The sequence below is a fragment of the Scyliorhinus torazame genome, chromosome 18, assembly GCF_047496885.1.
Source record: "Scyliorhinus torazame isolate Kashiwa2021f chromosome 18, sScyTor2.1, whole genome shotgun sequence".
NCBI lineage: Eukaryota > Metazoa > Chordata > Chondrichthyes > Carcharhiniformes > Scyliorhinidae > Scyliorhinus > Scyliorhinus torazame.
This window is the reverse complement of record NC_092724.1, coordinates 103,346,473-103,362,605: the sequence shown is the minus strand read 5'-3', so window position 1 is coordinate 103,362,605 and position 16,133 is coordinate 103,346,473. Positions and strand designations below refer to the sequence as shown.

The window sequence follows — 16,133 nt, the reverse complement described above, 5'->3', positions numbered from 1 at the left end:
AAGGTGAAAAATGAAACCATCTTGAAGTTGATGGGGTTTTCTTTTCTTGGGGGGGAGGTGCCATGTGAGAGTACCTTTAAGAAATGGGTGTTTATCAGTGATGTCAGAGTGTGGGTGGAGCTGAACTGTCTGTCAGCTTTTTACTTTCATTTTAGGCTGTTTGCTGCAGGGTGTGTTTTAGTTTCGTTTTCAGTGTGGGAGCTGAAGCCAGACAAAGCAGCTGTACTGTTAATCTCTCTGCCATGAAAAGACTATCTCTTGATCATTTAGTGAATTCAGAATTATAAATGTTTTCAGTAGTGACTTTAACCTGATGTGCTTCTGTTAAAAGGTGTTTCTTTTGTAAGTCTTCTGGATGTTAAAAGGACAGCGTAAGCATTACTTAGTGTTGTATTCTTTGGGGGTTGTATTTGAATTGATGGTTGCTAAGAAGTTCACTGTCTGTTTCAAAAAGGTTAACTTGAGTTCATAGAATTAACATTGTTTTGCTTTTAAAAATACTTTTCCACTTCTGCTGTACCACACCTGTAGAGTGCGCCGTGTGCTCCCCATACCACAATCTATTAAAAGTTGTGGGTCAGGTGAACTCCATGATACACTTTGGGGTTCTCTAAACTCTGGCCCATAACACTATGGACTGCTGGTCCTGTGACATTATCACTGCACTGCACCTCCCCATGACCCATAGAATCATAGAATCCCGACAAAGGAGAAGGCGGCCATTTGGCACATCGAGTCTGCACTGACCCTCTGAAAGAGCACCCTAACCTCGGCCCAATCCACCCACCCTACCCTTGTAACCACACTTAGAAACAATTTAGCATGTCCATTCCACCTAACCTGCACATCTTTGGACTGTGGGAGGAAACCGGAGCACCCGGAGGAAACTCACGCAGACACGGTAAGGATGTGCAAACTCCACACAGTCAGCAAAGGTTGGAATCGAACCGGGGTCCCTGGTGCTGTGAGGCCACAGTGCTAACCACTGTGCCACCATGCCGCCACATCTTTAAATTATTTCCATTTAAATGTTTTTATCACCTCAGCGGGTCCTGTCTGCTTTTGCAAGCACTACCTGTGTAAACGTTGGCTGAATTCAGGTGCTGGTCTGCAATTCCGGCACAGATAAAGCCAGAAGCAATGGCAAATAGCCCCACACCAGGTATTTGTCAACACTTGGGTTTGGAGAGGTAACCCAGTGCTCAAAAATATAACTGTTTCTTGCAGCTGGCGTGCAATGCACAATGGACACTTGGATATGTTACATTGGGCTGAAGTTCATTTTTTAAAAATACCTTTCAATTACATTCTAACTGCTTTCGAATACATTGTTTTTATTTTGTTTTGACAGTAAACTGCGATCATGAGCTCGGATGCAGAAATGGCCGTGTTTGGGATTGCGGCGCCGTTCCTCAGAAAGCCTGAGAAGGAACGAATTGAAGCCCAAAACCGCCCCTTCGAAGCTAAGACCGCGTGCTACTGCGTCGATGTGAAAGATGAATTCACCAAAGGCACAATCAAGAGCAAGGAAGGTGGCAAAATCGTCGTTGAAACCTATGAGAAGCAGGCATGTACTTCGGGGAGCGGGGCACTAGTTAACTTTTTTAGAAAGTTTCAACTGCGGTCACATTTTTCCCCCCAAAGAATCTAAAATAATGATATTTTGGTTATTTTACAGACCGTGACTCTCAAAGATGACCAGGTCTTCCCAATGAATCCTCCAAAATTCGATAAAATCGAAGACATGGCCATGATGACCCATCTGAGCGAACCAGCCGTGCTGTTCAACCTCAAAGAGCGTTATGCAGCCTGGATGATCTATGTAAGTGAATGCACCACTGAGAAATAAAAGCAGAAAAACTATTTATTTATTGTGAGAAGGTTCTCGCAGAAATCTGAAGTCTTCCAATTCTCTTACTTTAGACCTACTCTGGGTTGTTCTGTGTCACTGTGAACCCCTACAAGTGGTTGCCAGTGTACAACCCCGAGGTCGTGTCCGGCTACAGAGGCAAGAAGCGTCAGGAAACTCCTCCACACATCTTCTCCATCTCTGACAACGCCTATCAGTTCATGCAAACTGGTAAACTGGAGACTTCACTTATCAATGCAGTAATCAACATCTGGTTTGGCATTTTCATCAGGTTAAATTAAATGTCGCAGGGCGTGGGTAGGGTGGGGGAGGGGGTCAATGGTGAAATGTCACCATTCTCCATCATTGCCCCTCTGCCCTTTGATGAACTAGTGAACTGGCCCGGAAAAAATAATTTCATTTTCACCAAGTGTTGATGAATAATTAATTAACATATTTTTAAAGCCAAGCTTCATAAAATATTTTTAAAATCTGAATATTATACCTTTATCCCAATCTTTAATTTGCTCTGCCAAAAACTGTTTAATAGTTATTGAATTTTCCTGATTGGAAGTCTATGAAAATCCTTTAATCTAATTGGCTGCTGGAATAGCCTTATGATATCAGTGCTGGCCAATGCCAGTAAAGACCCAGTGAACGTTACTACAATCAGTTACATGGAGAGAGACTGATCAGAGAGATTGCTTGGCCCCTCAGCCAGACTTATTTTGTGCTCAATGGCGAAGGTTGCTGCTTGACTGCTGATGCAAAATCCACGTCATTACATTTTGCAGATTCTTTTTTAAATTTACATTCATCTTGATAGCCAAAGGTTTGATGGTGACCCACATTGGTGGCAGTGAAATAACTTTATCCAATACAAGTCAGTCTTGATACTTTGCATCATTCCGAAAGCATTTTACAAGGTATAGTTGAGAGTCATGTGGCCTCATTTTTGGCTTGCATAAAAGCTGCAGTGACCAAGCATCTCCACCACTGGCTGGAAACACTGGCATGTCCTCCAAGTGTCTTCATTGCATCCCCTGGCCTGAACCTCTAGCTTATCCTCTGAGTGTCTCTTGAAGTATTTGATCTTGACCATTTGGATACCATTTTTATGCCCCTTTCTATTATCCAAAGCCACTACATTTCTCTAGACCAATCATTGACTCGCAGACATTCACCAATTTTAGGCATAGCCTTTGTACAAGAGGGCCTGTTTCAGCCTAATAACCCTTGATGCCACTTCATTTCCCACTGCTGTATATGTTATCGGTGTGGCTCTGGCAAAACACAGGGCATCTTTTATACTTTTGACATGCAGTGGCCATGATGGCACCTTACCTTTACTCTTTTTCATATTCCTATTAAGACACCTAGCTTTGGTTCTCCATGGGAATGAAGCTGTCTCTCCTTGCTGATTACTCTTTTATTTTGGCTTGTCTTAGCCATGTGACCCATTGCCTTTTTTTTAGTTGTTTGCTTTCCCTTTTCTAATGTTATCTGCACTGGCAAGAAAAAGTGGTCACTTAGGTTGATGCGGAGGTGAAACAAAACCTGCAGATGTATATAGATATTCCTGGGATTACATGATAGCAAAATTCTAACACATTTTCTATTTAAGTACTTATCCGAATAAGTTACTGGGGCATATACTGAAGGACTCCAGATACTCTAACAGTTATATTTGATTTTTCTGTTCACAGACCGTGAAAATCAGTCTATTCTGATCACGTAAGAATTTTAAATTCTCATATACGTATTTAGCACTTGGAACTTGTGACGCTTTTGATTTTTTAAAAATTGACCTATTTGGAATTTTTTCATTGTTCCTTGTTCTGCCCCTAGCGGAGAATCTGGTGCCGGGAAGACTGTGAATACGAAACGTGTCATTCAGTATTTTGCATCAGTGGCAGCTAGCGGTGATGCCAAAAAGAAGGAGCAAGCTGTGGGCTCACTGAAGGTAAAGCGACACCTTCTGCTGCAAAGACATGGTTAAACTGAAGAAAACTTGAAAGGTTCAGCTATAAAATGGCAGGAAATCACTTGCTGATAATGTCCTGGAAATAGTTTGCAGACACAAGATGATCAACAGCAGTTTAGCTCATCAGATGGATGCAATTATGTCATGGTCTTTGATTAACATTTTACATAAAATTATGTTGGAAGTGCTGCATGGGAAAATGCCACTGGGCTTAAGCTAATGTTGGTGGTTATCATCTCATGGGGTCAGTTGTCATAAACTTAAGGATTCTATCTGTTCCCATATCCCTTTATTCCCCTGGGTGGCGGCGGTTGAGGGGGGGGGGGGTATGGAACATGGGGACACAGCCTCAGGATGAGGGGCTGATCATTTAGGACTGAGATGAGGAGAATGTTCTTTCCTCAAAGGATAGTGAATCTTTGGAATTCTCTACCCCAGAGGGCTGTGGTTGTTCGATCGTTAAATACTTTTAAGGCTGGGATCGGCAGATTTTTGGCCTGTTTTCTGGAGGGGGGAGGAGGAATTCCAGAGCTTAGGGCCTAGTTAGATGAAGGAATAGGCACCAATGGCGGAACAATTACAATCAGCGACTATTATGATCAGCTGAAGAGGCCAGAATTAGTTGAGCGCAGATACCACAGAAGTTGGTGGAGCTTCAGTAGATTACAGGAGTGGCAAGGCCTTGGAGGGAATTAAAATCAAGGATGATAATTTAAAAGTCAATACGTTGTTTCAGCAGGAGCCAATGTAGACCAGCGAGCACAAGGGTGACAGCTGAATGGAACTTAAGTGCCAGTTATGACATTGGCAGCAGAGTTTTGATTGACCTCAAATTTATGGAGGATAGAATGTGGGAGACCTCCCAGGATTGCATTCAAATAATTGAGTCTCGAGGTAGAAAGGCATGAATTAGGGTTTCAACAGCAAGTGAGCTGGGACAGGAACAAAGACAGATGATGTTATAGAGGTGGAAACAGGTGTTGTTAGTGTTGGTGGCAATGTGTGATCTGAAGCTCACCTCTGGATCAAATATAACACCAAGGTTATGGACAGTCTGGTTTAGCCTCACAGTGGCCAGAGCGAGGGATACAATACTGGATGATAAACAGTGCAGGAGTCTAGAGAGATGGCAGTGAGGTAGAGTTGGTTGTCCTCATTACATATGTGAAAACTAATGCGGTGTTTTTGTATGCCAAGGATGACAGGTATTTAAGAAATATGAGGGGTACAAGGACAGATCCTTGTGGGACAACAAAGGTACAGGTGCATGAGTGAGATGAGAAGCCATTGCAAGTGTTACCGTGGCTGCATTTAGATAGTCATGAATAGAACCAGGCACGAGCAGTTTCTGCCTCTATCTCCGGTAATACATTCTACAGCCTCACAGGCCCCGGAATAAAAATAAAGTTTACCCTCCCTGTTCAAAGTTTTTATCCAACACCTTCATTTCAGACCCTTCAACTATAGTTTGTTTTCTGTCCCATCAAACATCTCTCGCAAATTGCCTTGTAATCACGTGTGTTCTCACACAGGAGTCAGACCTGATTGTCCTTTTTATACCCGATGACAGTTAAATATCATTATGTTTGTGTTTATTCTCCAATTAATTAGCTTTTCAATTCTTAACCCTTGTCAAATGTACTTCTAGGGAACTCTGGAGGATCAAATCATCCAGGCTAACCCTCTCCTGGAAGCTTTTGGTAATGCCAAGACAATGAGAAATGACAATTCATCTCGCTTCGTAAGTGTTTGAGCATCAGTAACATAAAATGCTAAGATACCTCACTTCTATCCACAGGAAATTGACTATAAAAAATCTCTTGTCAGCCACATAACACTCAGTTTGTGAGACGCCATTCGAGCAATGTTAACCAGTGTTCTCTGCCATTCTAATTCTCAGGGTAAATTCATCAGAATTCACTTTGGAGCCACAGGAAAACTGGCCTCCGCTGATATTGAAACTTGTAAGTATTTATCTGGTTCAAATGTACTATTTAACATTTGAAATGCGGCAATTAATTAATTGGGGGACAATGTTCCTAATTCGTTCTGATGCTCCTAATACAGATCTACTGGAGAAATCTAGAGTGACATTCCAACTGAAAGCTGAAAGAAGCTATCACATTTTCTACCAGGTTACATGCAACAAAAAACCAGAACTTATTGGTAAGAGATCTTAACATTAACCTCCTTGAAAGTTCCATCAATTGTTGCTTTACTTTTTATTGCAAAATGAAAAACGCTGAAAAAAACACCAATTCATGCACTACACTAAACCTGTTTGATTTCAGAAATGTTACTGGTTACCACCAATCCCTACGACTTCCATTTTGTTAGTCAAGGCGAGATTACTGTTGCCAGTATCAATGACGAGGATGAACTGATGGCTACTGATGTAAGTTAAATCTCAATGGTTGTGAGTTTAATATCCAACAATATTTCACAATATTATAATGTTACTGGTTGTTCCTATTGGTCCCCAGGAAGCCATTGACATTTTGGGCTTTACAAATGACGAAAAGAATGGCATCTATAAACTCACTGGTGCAGTAATGCACTATGGTAACCTCAAGTTCAAGCAGAAGCAACGAGAGGAACAAGCTGAACCTGATGGCACTGAAGGTATCATGAAAGCAATTTCATATGATTAGAAACATTGTAAAGCACGAATGAAGATTTCTTTTTGCACCTCAAATTTTAGACAATGCACATTGGATGATAAATTTCCATAAGTCGAATAAGGCAAGGGAGAGGTCGTCAGTGTCCACCTTCTCTAGTTCTTCAGTAGATGCATGGATAATAGAACATAATTGTCCATCTGTTCTGAAGAGTGACTTTTTGCCAAATCTGTGCTGTTGGTGCATGTCATCCCTCTTTCTTATCCTTCTCATTGTGACTACACTCAACTGTTCATGTGCTATTTTTAGCAACAAATCCTACTTGCTAACAGTAATGGATTTCAAATGTTCTACTGATGTTAGATTGTGCAAAGGGAATTTGTGAAAAGTGATATGCTGCGTCATTTGCATGGTAGGGCAACATTCCGTGTTTCGTGTTCTTTTGTTTTGTGATGAAGCCATTTGGCCCACTATGGTTGTGCTGGCTGCTTGTTGGAGCTGTCCAGCGAGTCACATTCCCTTGTTCTTTCCCCATAATGCTCTAAATTTACCCCCTTCAAATATTTACCTAATTCACTTTGAAAGTAACCGTTGTATCAGCTTTGATCACTGTACTAAGCAGTGCGTTCCAGATCACTCTACTAGCTGCATTAAATAAAAGATTGCTCCCGATGCCACTGGTTCATAAGTATTTTAGTGTCAGTAGCTGAGAGGGGGAAAAAAATAACCATTATGCTGACATTTTGTGATTTGTTTTGAGCATTGTTCTTAATTCATCATGTCCAATTGCTCCCAGTGACAAAGACAGACATATTTCCACCAATACTTCATGTGAATGAGACACAGGCCAGGTTTTGTGGAACTGGGATTTATTTCAGTTTGAATGGAGATAAGTGTTGAACTGTCACACAACCACCAAAATACTTCAGCGAAATCCTCAAGACAACACTTGGGCTGAATTTCCTCAGGGCCCACCCAATCCATTCCAGTAACTGTGGCACGGCTTTAGGAGAAACCCTTAACCGTTAGGTTATGGCAGTAAAGTGGGAGCCATTCACATATTAAAACATCTCAAGGTGCCTCACGGATTCGATAGCAAGCAAACCTTGACACTAAGCCATAGAGGGATCTTCATCAAAGAGGTAGGTTTTAAGGAGCATCTTTAAAGAGGAGAGAAAGGTAGAGATGACAAGCTTGACATGGGAATTCCAGACCCAAAATGGCGAAACAGGAACGATTGAACAGTGACTGCAGGAATAGGGGTAGGGGCCTGAAGGAATTTGAACACAAGGATGAGAATTCTAAATCTGAGGTGTTGCTGAACCAATAAAGCACCATAAATTCAAGATGAAATTTCAAAGTGGAACAAAATGGCTAGAGAAAGGGAAGACACAGAGCAGAGGGAAGACAGATAACTGTGGTGATGCATTTTGATTGGCTGAATGAAGAGAAGCAATATAAACAAAATGGTACAAAAGGAGTATAGCAACAGAGGTAGCTGGGAGTGTATGCCCTCAAATCCTTGAAAGTGGCAGGACAAGTTGCAAAAGGTGTTTAAACAAATCTCATGGATCCTTTAGCTTTATACATTGAAATGTAGAATGCAGAAGCAAGGAAATCACTGGTTATGCCAGAGCTGGAATATTGTAAGCATTTCTGGGCACTGTATTTTAGAAAAGATGTTAAGGCCGAGAGAGAATGAAAAGGAGATTCACTAGGACATCCAGCAAGTCAGTCAGCCTCTGTGGGGAAAAAAAAAGGGCTTTCATTTATACAGTGCTTTTATTGAGCACTGGTTGTTTGGAAATGCTTGACAGATAATGAAGTACTGTAAAGTGATTGCTGTTGTAATGTAGGAGGCATGGCAACTAGGTTACATATAGCAAATTCCCACAAACAGCAATGAGTTGATGGCCAGATAATCTATTTTTGTGCAGTGAATTGAGGGGTAAATATTGACCAGGACACTGGGGATTACTGAGAGAGAAACCGAGTGAACATTTCAGACCGGTGACCCCAAACACCATCAATTGGAAATGGTAACCTTGATTCTCTCTCTGCAGGTGTTGACTGAGCTGAGCATTTTTGGTACTTTCTCTTTTCTTATAGCAGAGGAAGTGAAGGGAAGATTTGATAGAGGTATTCAAAATCATGGAGTATTTTGATAGAGTAGGCAAAGTATTGCCAAGGGCAGAAGGTTTGGTAGCCAAACAACAGGGATCTAAGGTAATTGGCAAGAGAACAAGTGATGAGATGAAGGGAATTGCTTTTTAATGGTGATTTTTATTATCTGGAATGCACTGTGCAAAGAATGAATCCATAGGATCCCCACAGTGCAGAATGAGGCCATTCGGCCCATCCAGTGTGCACTGACCCTCCGAAAGGACACCCTACCTAGGCCCACACCCACACTCCCGTAACCCCATCTAGCCTTTTGGACACTATGGTGCAATTTAGCATGACTAAGCTACCTAGCCTGCACATCTCCTGACACTAAGGGGCAAATTTTTTTTTATCATGGCCAATTCACCTAACCTGCACATCTTTGGACTGTGGGTGGAAACTTGAGCATCCAGAGGAAACCCACACAGAGGGAGAACATGCAAACTTTGCACAGATTTAATAATAACTTTCAAAATGGCATTGGATAAATTCAGGAAAGGGAAATATTTTCATGTATATATGAAAAGGGCGAGGCTGTGGAACTAATTGGATAGTTCTATCAAATAGCTGACACAGGAATGATGGCCAGTCTCATTCTGTGGATTGTGATTGAAACATTTTTCTCCTTTTTAGTTGCTGACAAGATCGCTTACCTGATGGGTCTCAATTCTGCTGATTTACTCAAAGCTTTGTGTTATCCACGAGTAAAGGTCGGCAATGAATATGTGACGAAAGGTCAGACGGTGCAGCAGGTACTGTATTCACGCCTGATGCTAAAGAGCGATTCTTGTGAAAAAGCTTATTAAGATTTAACTGAAGTTGCTGACACATATTCTGTCACTGATGCATACTTTGTCTTCTTAGGTACACAATTCTGTTGGTGCCCTTGCAAAATCAGTCTATGAGAAAATGTTCTTGTGGATGGTTATCCGTATCAATCAACAGCTGGACACAAAACAGGCCAGGCAGTATTTTATTGGTGTGCTGGACATTGCTGGCTTTGAAATCTTTGATGTAAGAGACAAAACATAACTTTGTGGGCTACCTACCCTCCTATATCTATTTTAATGATAATACTTGATATTTTGTATATGAAAATTCAATATCTAGTGTACTCTTTGGATGACAGAGTTAGAGTGTGGGGGAATAATTGCCCCAGAGTACAGTGATCAAAGTAGATCTCATTATAAAGTAATCCATTTTGTCTTATTTTTGTATTTCCATTATAAATTTCTATGTATACATTTAAAATGAAAACTGTTTATGTAAATTTGCCATGCTGTATTACACTTTTCTGCCACTAGCATTTTAGCTCCTCCACTTGGAATATGAGAGTTATTGGTGTAAGCTATGGCTCACTGACTGTCAACACTCTCACCTTTGAATGAGAAGGATGTTCCAATCCCATTTCAGAGACTTGAGCATGCAATCCCAGGCTGACACTTTAGTATGGTACTGAGAGGAGGTGGGGAGGCTGCAGAAAGATTTAGACAATTTAGGAGAGTGGTCCAAGAAATGGCTGGTGAAATTCAACGTGGGCAAGTGCGAGGTCTTGCACTTTGGAAAAAAGAATAGAGGCATGGACTATTTTCTAACCGGTGACAAAATTCATAATGCTGAAGTGCAAAGTGACTTGGGAGTCCTAGTCCAGGATTCTCTAAAGGTTAACTTGCAGGTTGAGTCCGTAATTAAGAAAGCAAATGCAATGTTGTCATTTATCTCAAGAGGCTTGGAATATAAAAGCAGGGATGTACTTCTGAAGCTTTATAAAGCATTAGTTAGGCCCCATTTAGAATACTGTGAGCAATTTTGGACCCCACACCTCAGGAAGGACATACTGGCACTGGAGCGGGTCCAGCGGAGATTCACACGGATGATCCCAGGAATGGTCGGCCTAACATACGATGAACGTCTGAGGATCCTGGGATTATATTCATTGGAGTTTAGGAGGTTGAGGGGAGATCTAATAGAAACTTACAAGATAATGAATGGCTTAGATAGGGTGGATGTAGGGAAGTTGTTTCCATTAGCAGGGGAGACTAGGACCCGGGGGCACAGCCTTAGAATAAAAGGGAGTTACTTTAGAACAGAGATGAGGAGAAATTTCTTCAGCCAGAGAGTGGTGGGTCTGTGGAATTCATTGCCACAGAGGGCGGTGGAGGCCGGAACGTTGAGTGTCTTTAAGACAGAAGTTGATAAATTCTTGATTTCTCGAGGAATTAAGGGCTATGGAGAGAGAGCGGGTAAATGGAGTTGAAATCAGCCATGATTGAATGGTGGAGTGGACTTGATGGGCCGAATGGCCTTACCTCTGCTCCTATGTCTTATGAGAGAGTATTGTGCTGTTGAAGGTGCGAGAAGGCATTCCGTGGTGGCTCCTTTTGTTCTCTCAGGTAGATGTAAAAGATCCCACTGTTATTTAAAGAACAGCAGGGGAATTTGTCTCGGTATCCTGAGCAGTAATTTGCCCTCAACTCGCACAAATTATCTGGCCATTGCTGTTTATGTGACCTTGCACTATTGTTTGCCTTCTTTCCTACATTACAACAATGACCACAGTCCAAAGCAGTTAACTGGGTATAAAGTACTTTGAAAAATGCCAAGGTCATATAAGGTGCTATATCAATGCAAGCTGTGACAAGTTACTCGTGACAAGTTTATGTAGGTTGTTTTCATTATAATAATGGATATATGAGTTTGTAATATAAACTCTTCATAAGTTCCGCAGCAGATATTTTATAATATATTACGATTCAATTTCTTGTCAAGATAAAGAACGCATTTCAGGTAAAGCTAGGTTAGGCGACAATGAATAATTGGACCTAGTGTACAGATGTAATGCAATCTTTATTCTGTTGTTATTTTCATATCGCTAAAAAAAATTGTAAATTCACATTTATAATGGGATTACTGTGTAAACATCTCACTCAATAAATGGCACTCTAGCACCTCTACTGGGGTTGGGTGCAATTGCATGGTGTTAAATGTAGATGGTCAATTTCCATGATAAGTGCAGACGTGTATAATTAAAAAGGGAAACATTGAGAGGTATTACTTACAAATATAAAATGGTGCTTAACTTCTCTATGATTTTAGTTTAAACAACTTGGACAGTCCAAATGAGGACTAAAGACTAAAGACTGAAAAGAGGCGAATATTGTCCCCTTGGTCAAGAAAGGGAATAGGTATAACCCTGGGAATTATAGGCCGGTTAGTCTCACTTCGAACACAGGTAAATTATTGGAAAGGGTCCTGAGGGATAGGATTTATGATCATTTGGAAAGATACAGCTTAATCCAGGATAGTCAGCATTGATTTGTGAGGGGTAAGTCATGCCTCACAAGTTTGTATTCTTTGAGGAGGGAACTAAGTACATAGCTGAAGGTTGAGTAGTTGATATTATATGGATTTTAGTAAGGCGTTTGATAAGGTGCCCCATGGTCGGCTCATGCAGAAAGCAAGGAGGCATGGCATAGAGGAAAATTTGGCCGATTGGATCAGTAACTGGCTATCACATAGAAGACAGAGGGTGGTGGTAGATGGTAAATTTTCATCCTGGAGCCCAGTCACCAGCAGTGTACCACAGGGATCAGTGCTGGGTCCTCTGCTCTTTGTGATTTTTATCAGTGACTTGGATGATGGAGTTGAAGGTTGGGTTAGTAAATTTGCTGATGACACCAAGATTGGTGGAGTAGTGGATAATGTGGAGGGCTCTTGTAGGCTGCAAACAGACATTGATAAGATGCAGAGCTAGGCTGAAAAGTGGAAGATGGAGTTTAACCCTGATTATCATAGAATTTACAGTGCAGAAGGAGGCTATTCGGCCCATCGAGTCTGCACCAGCTCTTGGAAAGAGCACCCTCCCCAAGGTCAACACCTCCACCCAATCCCAATAACCCAGTAACCCCACCCAACACTAAGGGTAATTTTGGACACTAAGGGCAATTTATCATGGCCAATCCACCTAACCTGCACATCTTTGGACTGTGGGAGGAAACCGAAGCACCCGGAGGAAACCCACGCACACACGGGGAGGATGTGCAGACTCCGCACAGACAGTGACCCAATCCGGAATCGAACCTGGGACCCTGGAGCTGTGAAGCAATTGTGCTATCCACAATGCTACCGTGCTGCCCCACGATAAGTGTGGCATAAGTGCTGCCCCACGATAAGTGTTGATAAGTGTGAGGTGATTCATTTTGGTAGGGCAAATTTGAATGCAGATTACAGGGTTAACGGCAGGGTTCTGAAGACTGTGGAGGAGCAGAGAGATCTCGGAATTCATGTCCAAAGATCTCTGAAAGTTGCCACCCAAGTGGATAGAGCCGTGAAGAAAGCCTATAGTGTGTTAGCATTTATTAACAGGGGGATTGAGTTTAAGAACCGTGAGGTTATGCTGCAACTGTACAAGACCTTGGTTAGACCACATTTGGAGTATTGTGTGCAGTTCTGGTCACCTCATTATAGGAAGGATGTGGAAACATTGGAAAGGGTGCAAAGGAGAATTGCCAGGATGCTGCCTGGATTGGAGGGTAGGTCTTATGAGGAAAGGTTGAGGGAGCTAGGGCTTTTCTCATTGGAGCGAAGGAGGATGAGAGGTGACTTAATTGAGGTGTATAAGATGATGAGAGGGATAGATAGAATGGACATTCAGCGACTTTTTCCTCGGGTGGATGTAGCTGTTACAAGGGGGCATAACTATAAGGTTCATGGTGGAAGATATAGGAGGGATGTCAGAGGTCGGTTCTTTACTCAGAGAGTGGTTGGGGCGTGGAACGCACTCCCATTGTGGTAGTGGAGTCGGACACTTTAGGAACTTTCAAGTGGTTATTGGATAGGCATATGGAGTGCACTAGAATGATTGGGAGTAGGTTGATTTGATCTTAGTTTCAGACTAGTTCGGCACAACATCATGGGCCGAAGAGCTAGTACTGTGTTGTACAGTTCTATGTTCTAAATAACACTTTAATTGCTCTATATATTCAGTACAACAGCTTGGAACAGTTATGTATCAACTTCACCAATGAGAAATTGCAGCAGTTCTTCAACCACCACATGTTTGTTCTGGAACAAGAGGAGTACAAGAAGGAAGGAATTGAATGGGAATTCATTGACTTTGGGATGGATCTGGCTGCTTGCATTGAACTCATTGAAAAGGTATGGAAATCAAAATGGGGATTATATAGAAGAATTACTGCTCACAGTGGGCACATAACATAACAGCAGCTGTCATATATAATTTAATTCATATCTGATGCACTTAAATCCAATATATGTATATTTCTATTAACAGCCCATGGGGATTTTCTCCATTCTGGAAGAGGAGTGTATGTTTCCCAAGGCGTCCGATACTACTTTCAAGAATAAACTGTATGACCAGCATCTTGGAAAGACTAAAAACTTTCAAAAACCCAAGCCTGCAAAGGGCAAGGCTGAAGCTCACTTTGCCTTGATACACTATGCTGGCACTGTGGATTATAATGTCACTGGTTGGTTGGAAAAGAATAAGGACCCACTGAATGATACTGTTATTGGGCTGTACAACAAGGCTTCCCTGAAACTCTTGCAGGCACTTTACACCGGTCATAGTGCGGAAGGTACGATTTAATCTGCTCACAGCGGTTTTATTAATTTTGAGAATATGTTGACAAGCTGCTAATATTTGTCCATCACTTTCCATTACTAACTGGTGAAACTATTCTTGACAGCAGAAGCTACTGGCAAGAAGGGAGGCAAAAAGAAGGGTTCATCTTTCCAGACTGTCTCGGCGCTGTTTAGGGTATGTTTTCTTTAAAATGTATCACAACTGCATGATTTAGCCATGAAGTGATTAAGGCACAGAAGGCGGCCATTCATCCCACTAAGTCTATGCCTGGATGGGATAAAGGTATGCATATTAACAGTGTTTCACTATTGTAATTAAATGACCAGAGTTTCAACATTGGGAATCTTCTGGGCGGCAAAGTGGTTAGCACTGCTGCCTCACAGTGCCAGGGACCCAGATGCAATTCTGGCCAGGGTGGAGTTTGTGTTTTCTCTCCGTGCTTGCATGGGTTCTCCGGTTTCCTCCTATAGTCCAAAGATGTGCAGGTTAGATGGATTGGCCATGCTAAAATTGCCCCTTAGTGTCCAAAGGTGTGGAGGTTAGGTGGGGTTGTGTGGCTAGGGTGGGGGAGTGGGCCTAGGTAGGGTGTTCTTTCAGAATGTCGGTGCAGACTCGATGGACCAAATGGCCACCTTCAGCACTGTAGGAATTCTATGGTAACTTTCCCAGGCTGGTCACGGTGTTTGTTAGAATAAAAAAAAGATTCAAGCTCAGACAGATTAACTGCTGATTGGAATGGCCCCATAAATTTGTAACAGTACAGTATAATATTGTATTCAGCTTCATGGAAATGTAAGTAATGAAGATAAATTGTCTTGCACAGGAAAATCTGAACAAGCTGATGACTAACTTGAGGTCCACTCACCCACATTTTGTGCGCTGCCTAATTCCCAATGAGACAAAGACTCCAGGTAATTGAAGTAGACTGTATTTATAATTCAAACAAAGCAAATCTTGTTGTAAAACACAGTCTTTTCTTTTTCTAGATTTTTTTGTGCTCACTCATGAATATCCAATTGATTTGAATTTGGAAATAAAAATTCAGCTCAAGTAAAAAACAAAGGAACTCATTCTCATCATTCCCTCCATTTCTTAGGTGCTATGGAGAATCACTTAGTCATGCACCAGCTCAGATGTAATGGTGTGCTTGAAGGAATTAGAATCTGCAGAAAGGGATTTCCAAGCAGAATTCTATATGGCGACTTTAAGCAAAGGTAAGGGGTTATGCAATTTTAATTCAATAAAAATCTAGAATTAAAAGTCTAATGATGACCATTGTTGATTGATGTAAAAACCCATCTGGTTCACTAATGTCCTTGAGGGAAGGAAATCTGTCGCCTTACCTGGTCTGGCCTACACGTGACTCCAGATCCACAGCAATGTTGACTCTTAATTGCCCTCAGGGATGGGCAATAAATGCTGGCCCAGCAAGTGATGCCCACATCCCATGGGCAAATTAGATTCAATTAAAATTAGCCATAAACTTGCATTTCTTAAAATTCTCAAATGTTAACATAACAGATACAGAATTCTGAATGCAAGTGCGATTCCTGAAGGACAGTTCATCGACAGCAAGAAGGCATCTGAAAAACTCTTGGGTTCCATTGATGTTGATCATACCCAGTATAGATTTGGCCACACTAAGGTCAGAAGCTGTTTTATAAATGTGCCTTACATTCCACAGTTTGACGAAGGGACTTTTGTCACCATCTGAAACTTTTTATTTTGTTAAAGGTGTTTTTCAAAGCTGGTTTGCTGGGTTCTCTTGAAGAGATGAGAGATGACAAGTTGGCAGAACTTGTTACCCGTATACAAGCTGTCAGCCGTGGACATCTCATGAGAGTTGAATTCACGAAGATGATGGAGAGAAGGTGACGTTAACTTGTGTGCACCCCAATATCTTTTGTTTTACGT

The 16,133-nt window shown here is 41.6% G+C and overlaps 1 protein-coding gene across 1 annotated transcript in view; it reads left to right on the top strand.

Annotated features, from left to right (window-relative positions):
- Positions 1 to 16,133, top strand: part of LOC140394751 (uncharacterized) — a 117,446-nt gene that overhangs the window by 86,435 nt on the left and 14,878 nt on the right. The window contains 19 exon segments of the mRNA XM_072481969.1: positions 1,353 to 1,567; positions 1,679 to 1,822; positions 1,924 to 2,080; positions 3,556 to 3,583; positions 3,698 to 3,812; positions 5,482 to 5,574; positions 5,734 to 5,797; positions 5,901 to 5,999; positions 6,125 to 6,228; positions 6,317 to 6,455; positions 9,248 to 9,366; positions 9,479 to 9,628; positions 13,601 to 13,771; positions 13,908 to 14,211; positions 14,323 to 14,393; positions 15,043 to 15,130; positions 15,316 to 15,433; positions 15,741 to 15,864; positions 15,954 to 16,090. Coding sequence (XP_072338070.1) covers positions 1,353 to 1,567; positions 1,679 to 1,822; positions 1,924 to 2,080; positions 3,556 to 3,583; positions 3,698 to 3,812; positions 5,482 to 5,574; positions 5,734 to 5,797; positions 5,901 to 5,999; positions 6,125 to 6,228; positions 6,317 to 6,455; positions 9,248 to 9,366; positions 9,479 to 9,628; positions 13,601 to 13,771; positions 13,908 to 14,211; positions 14,323 to 14,393; positions 15,043 to 15,130; positions 15,316 to 15,433; positions 15,741 to 15,864; positions 15,954 to 16,090 — 2,440 coding nt within the window.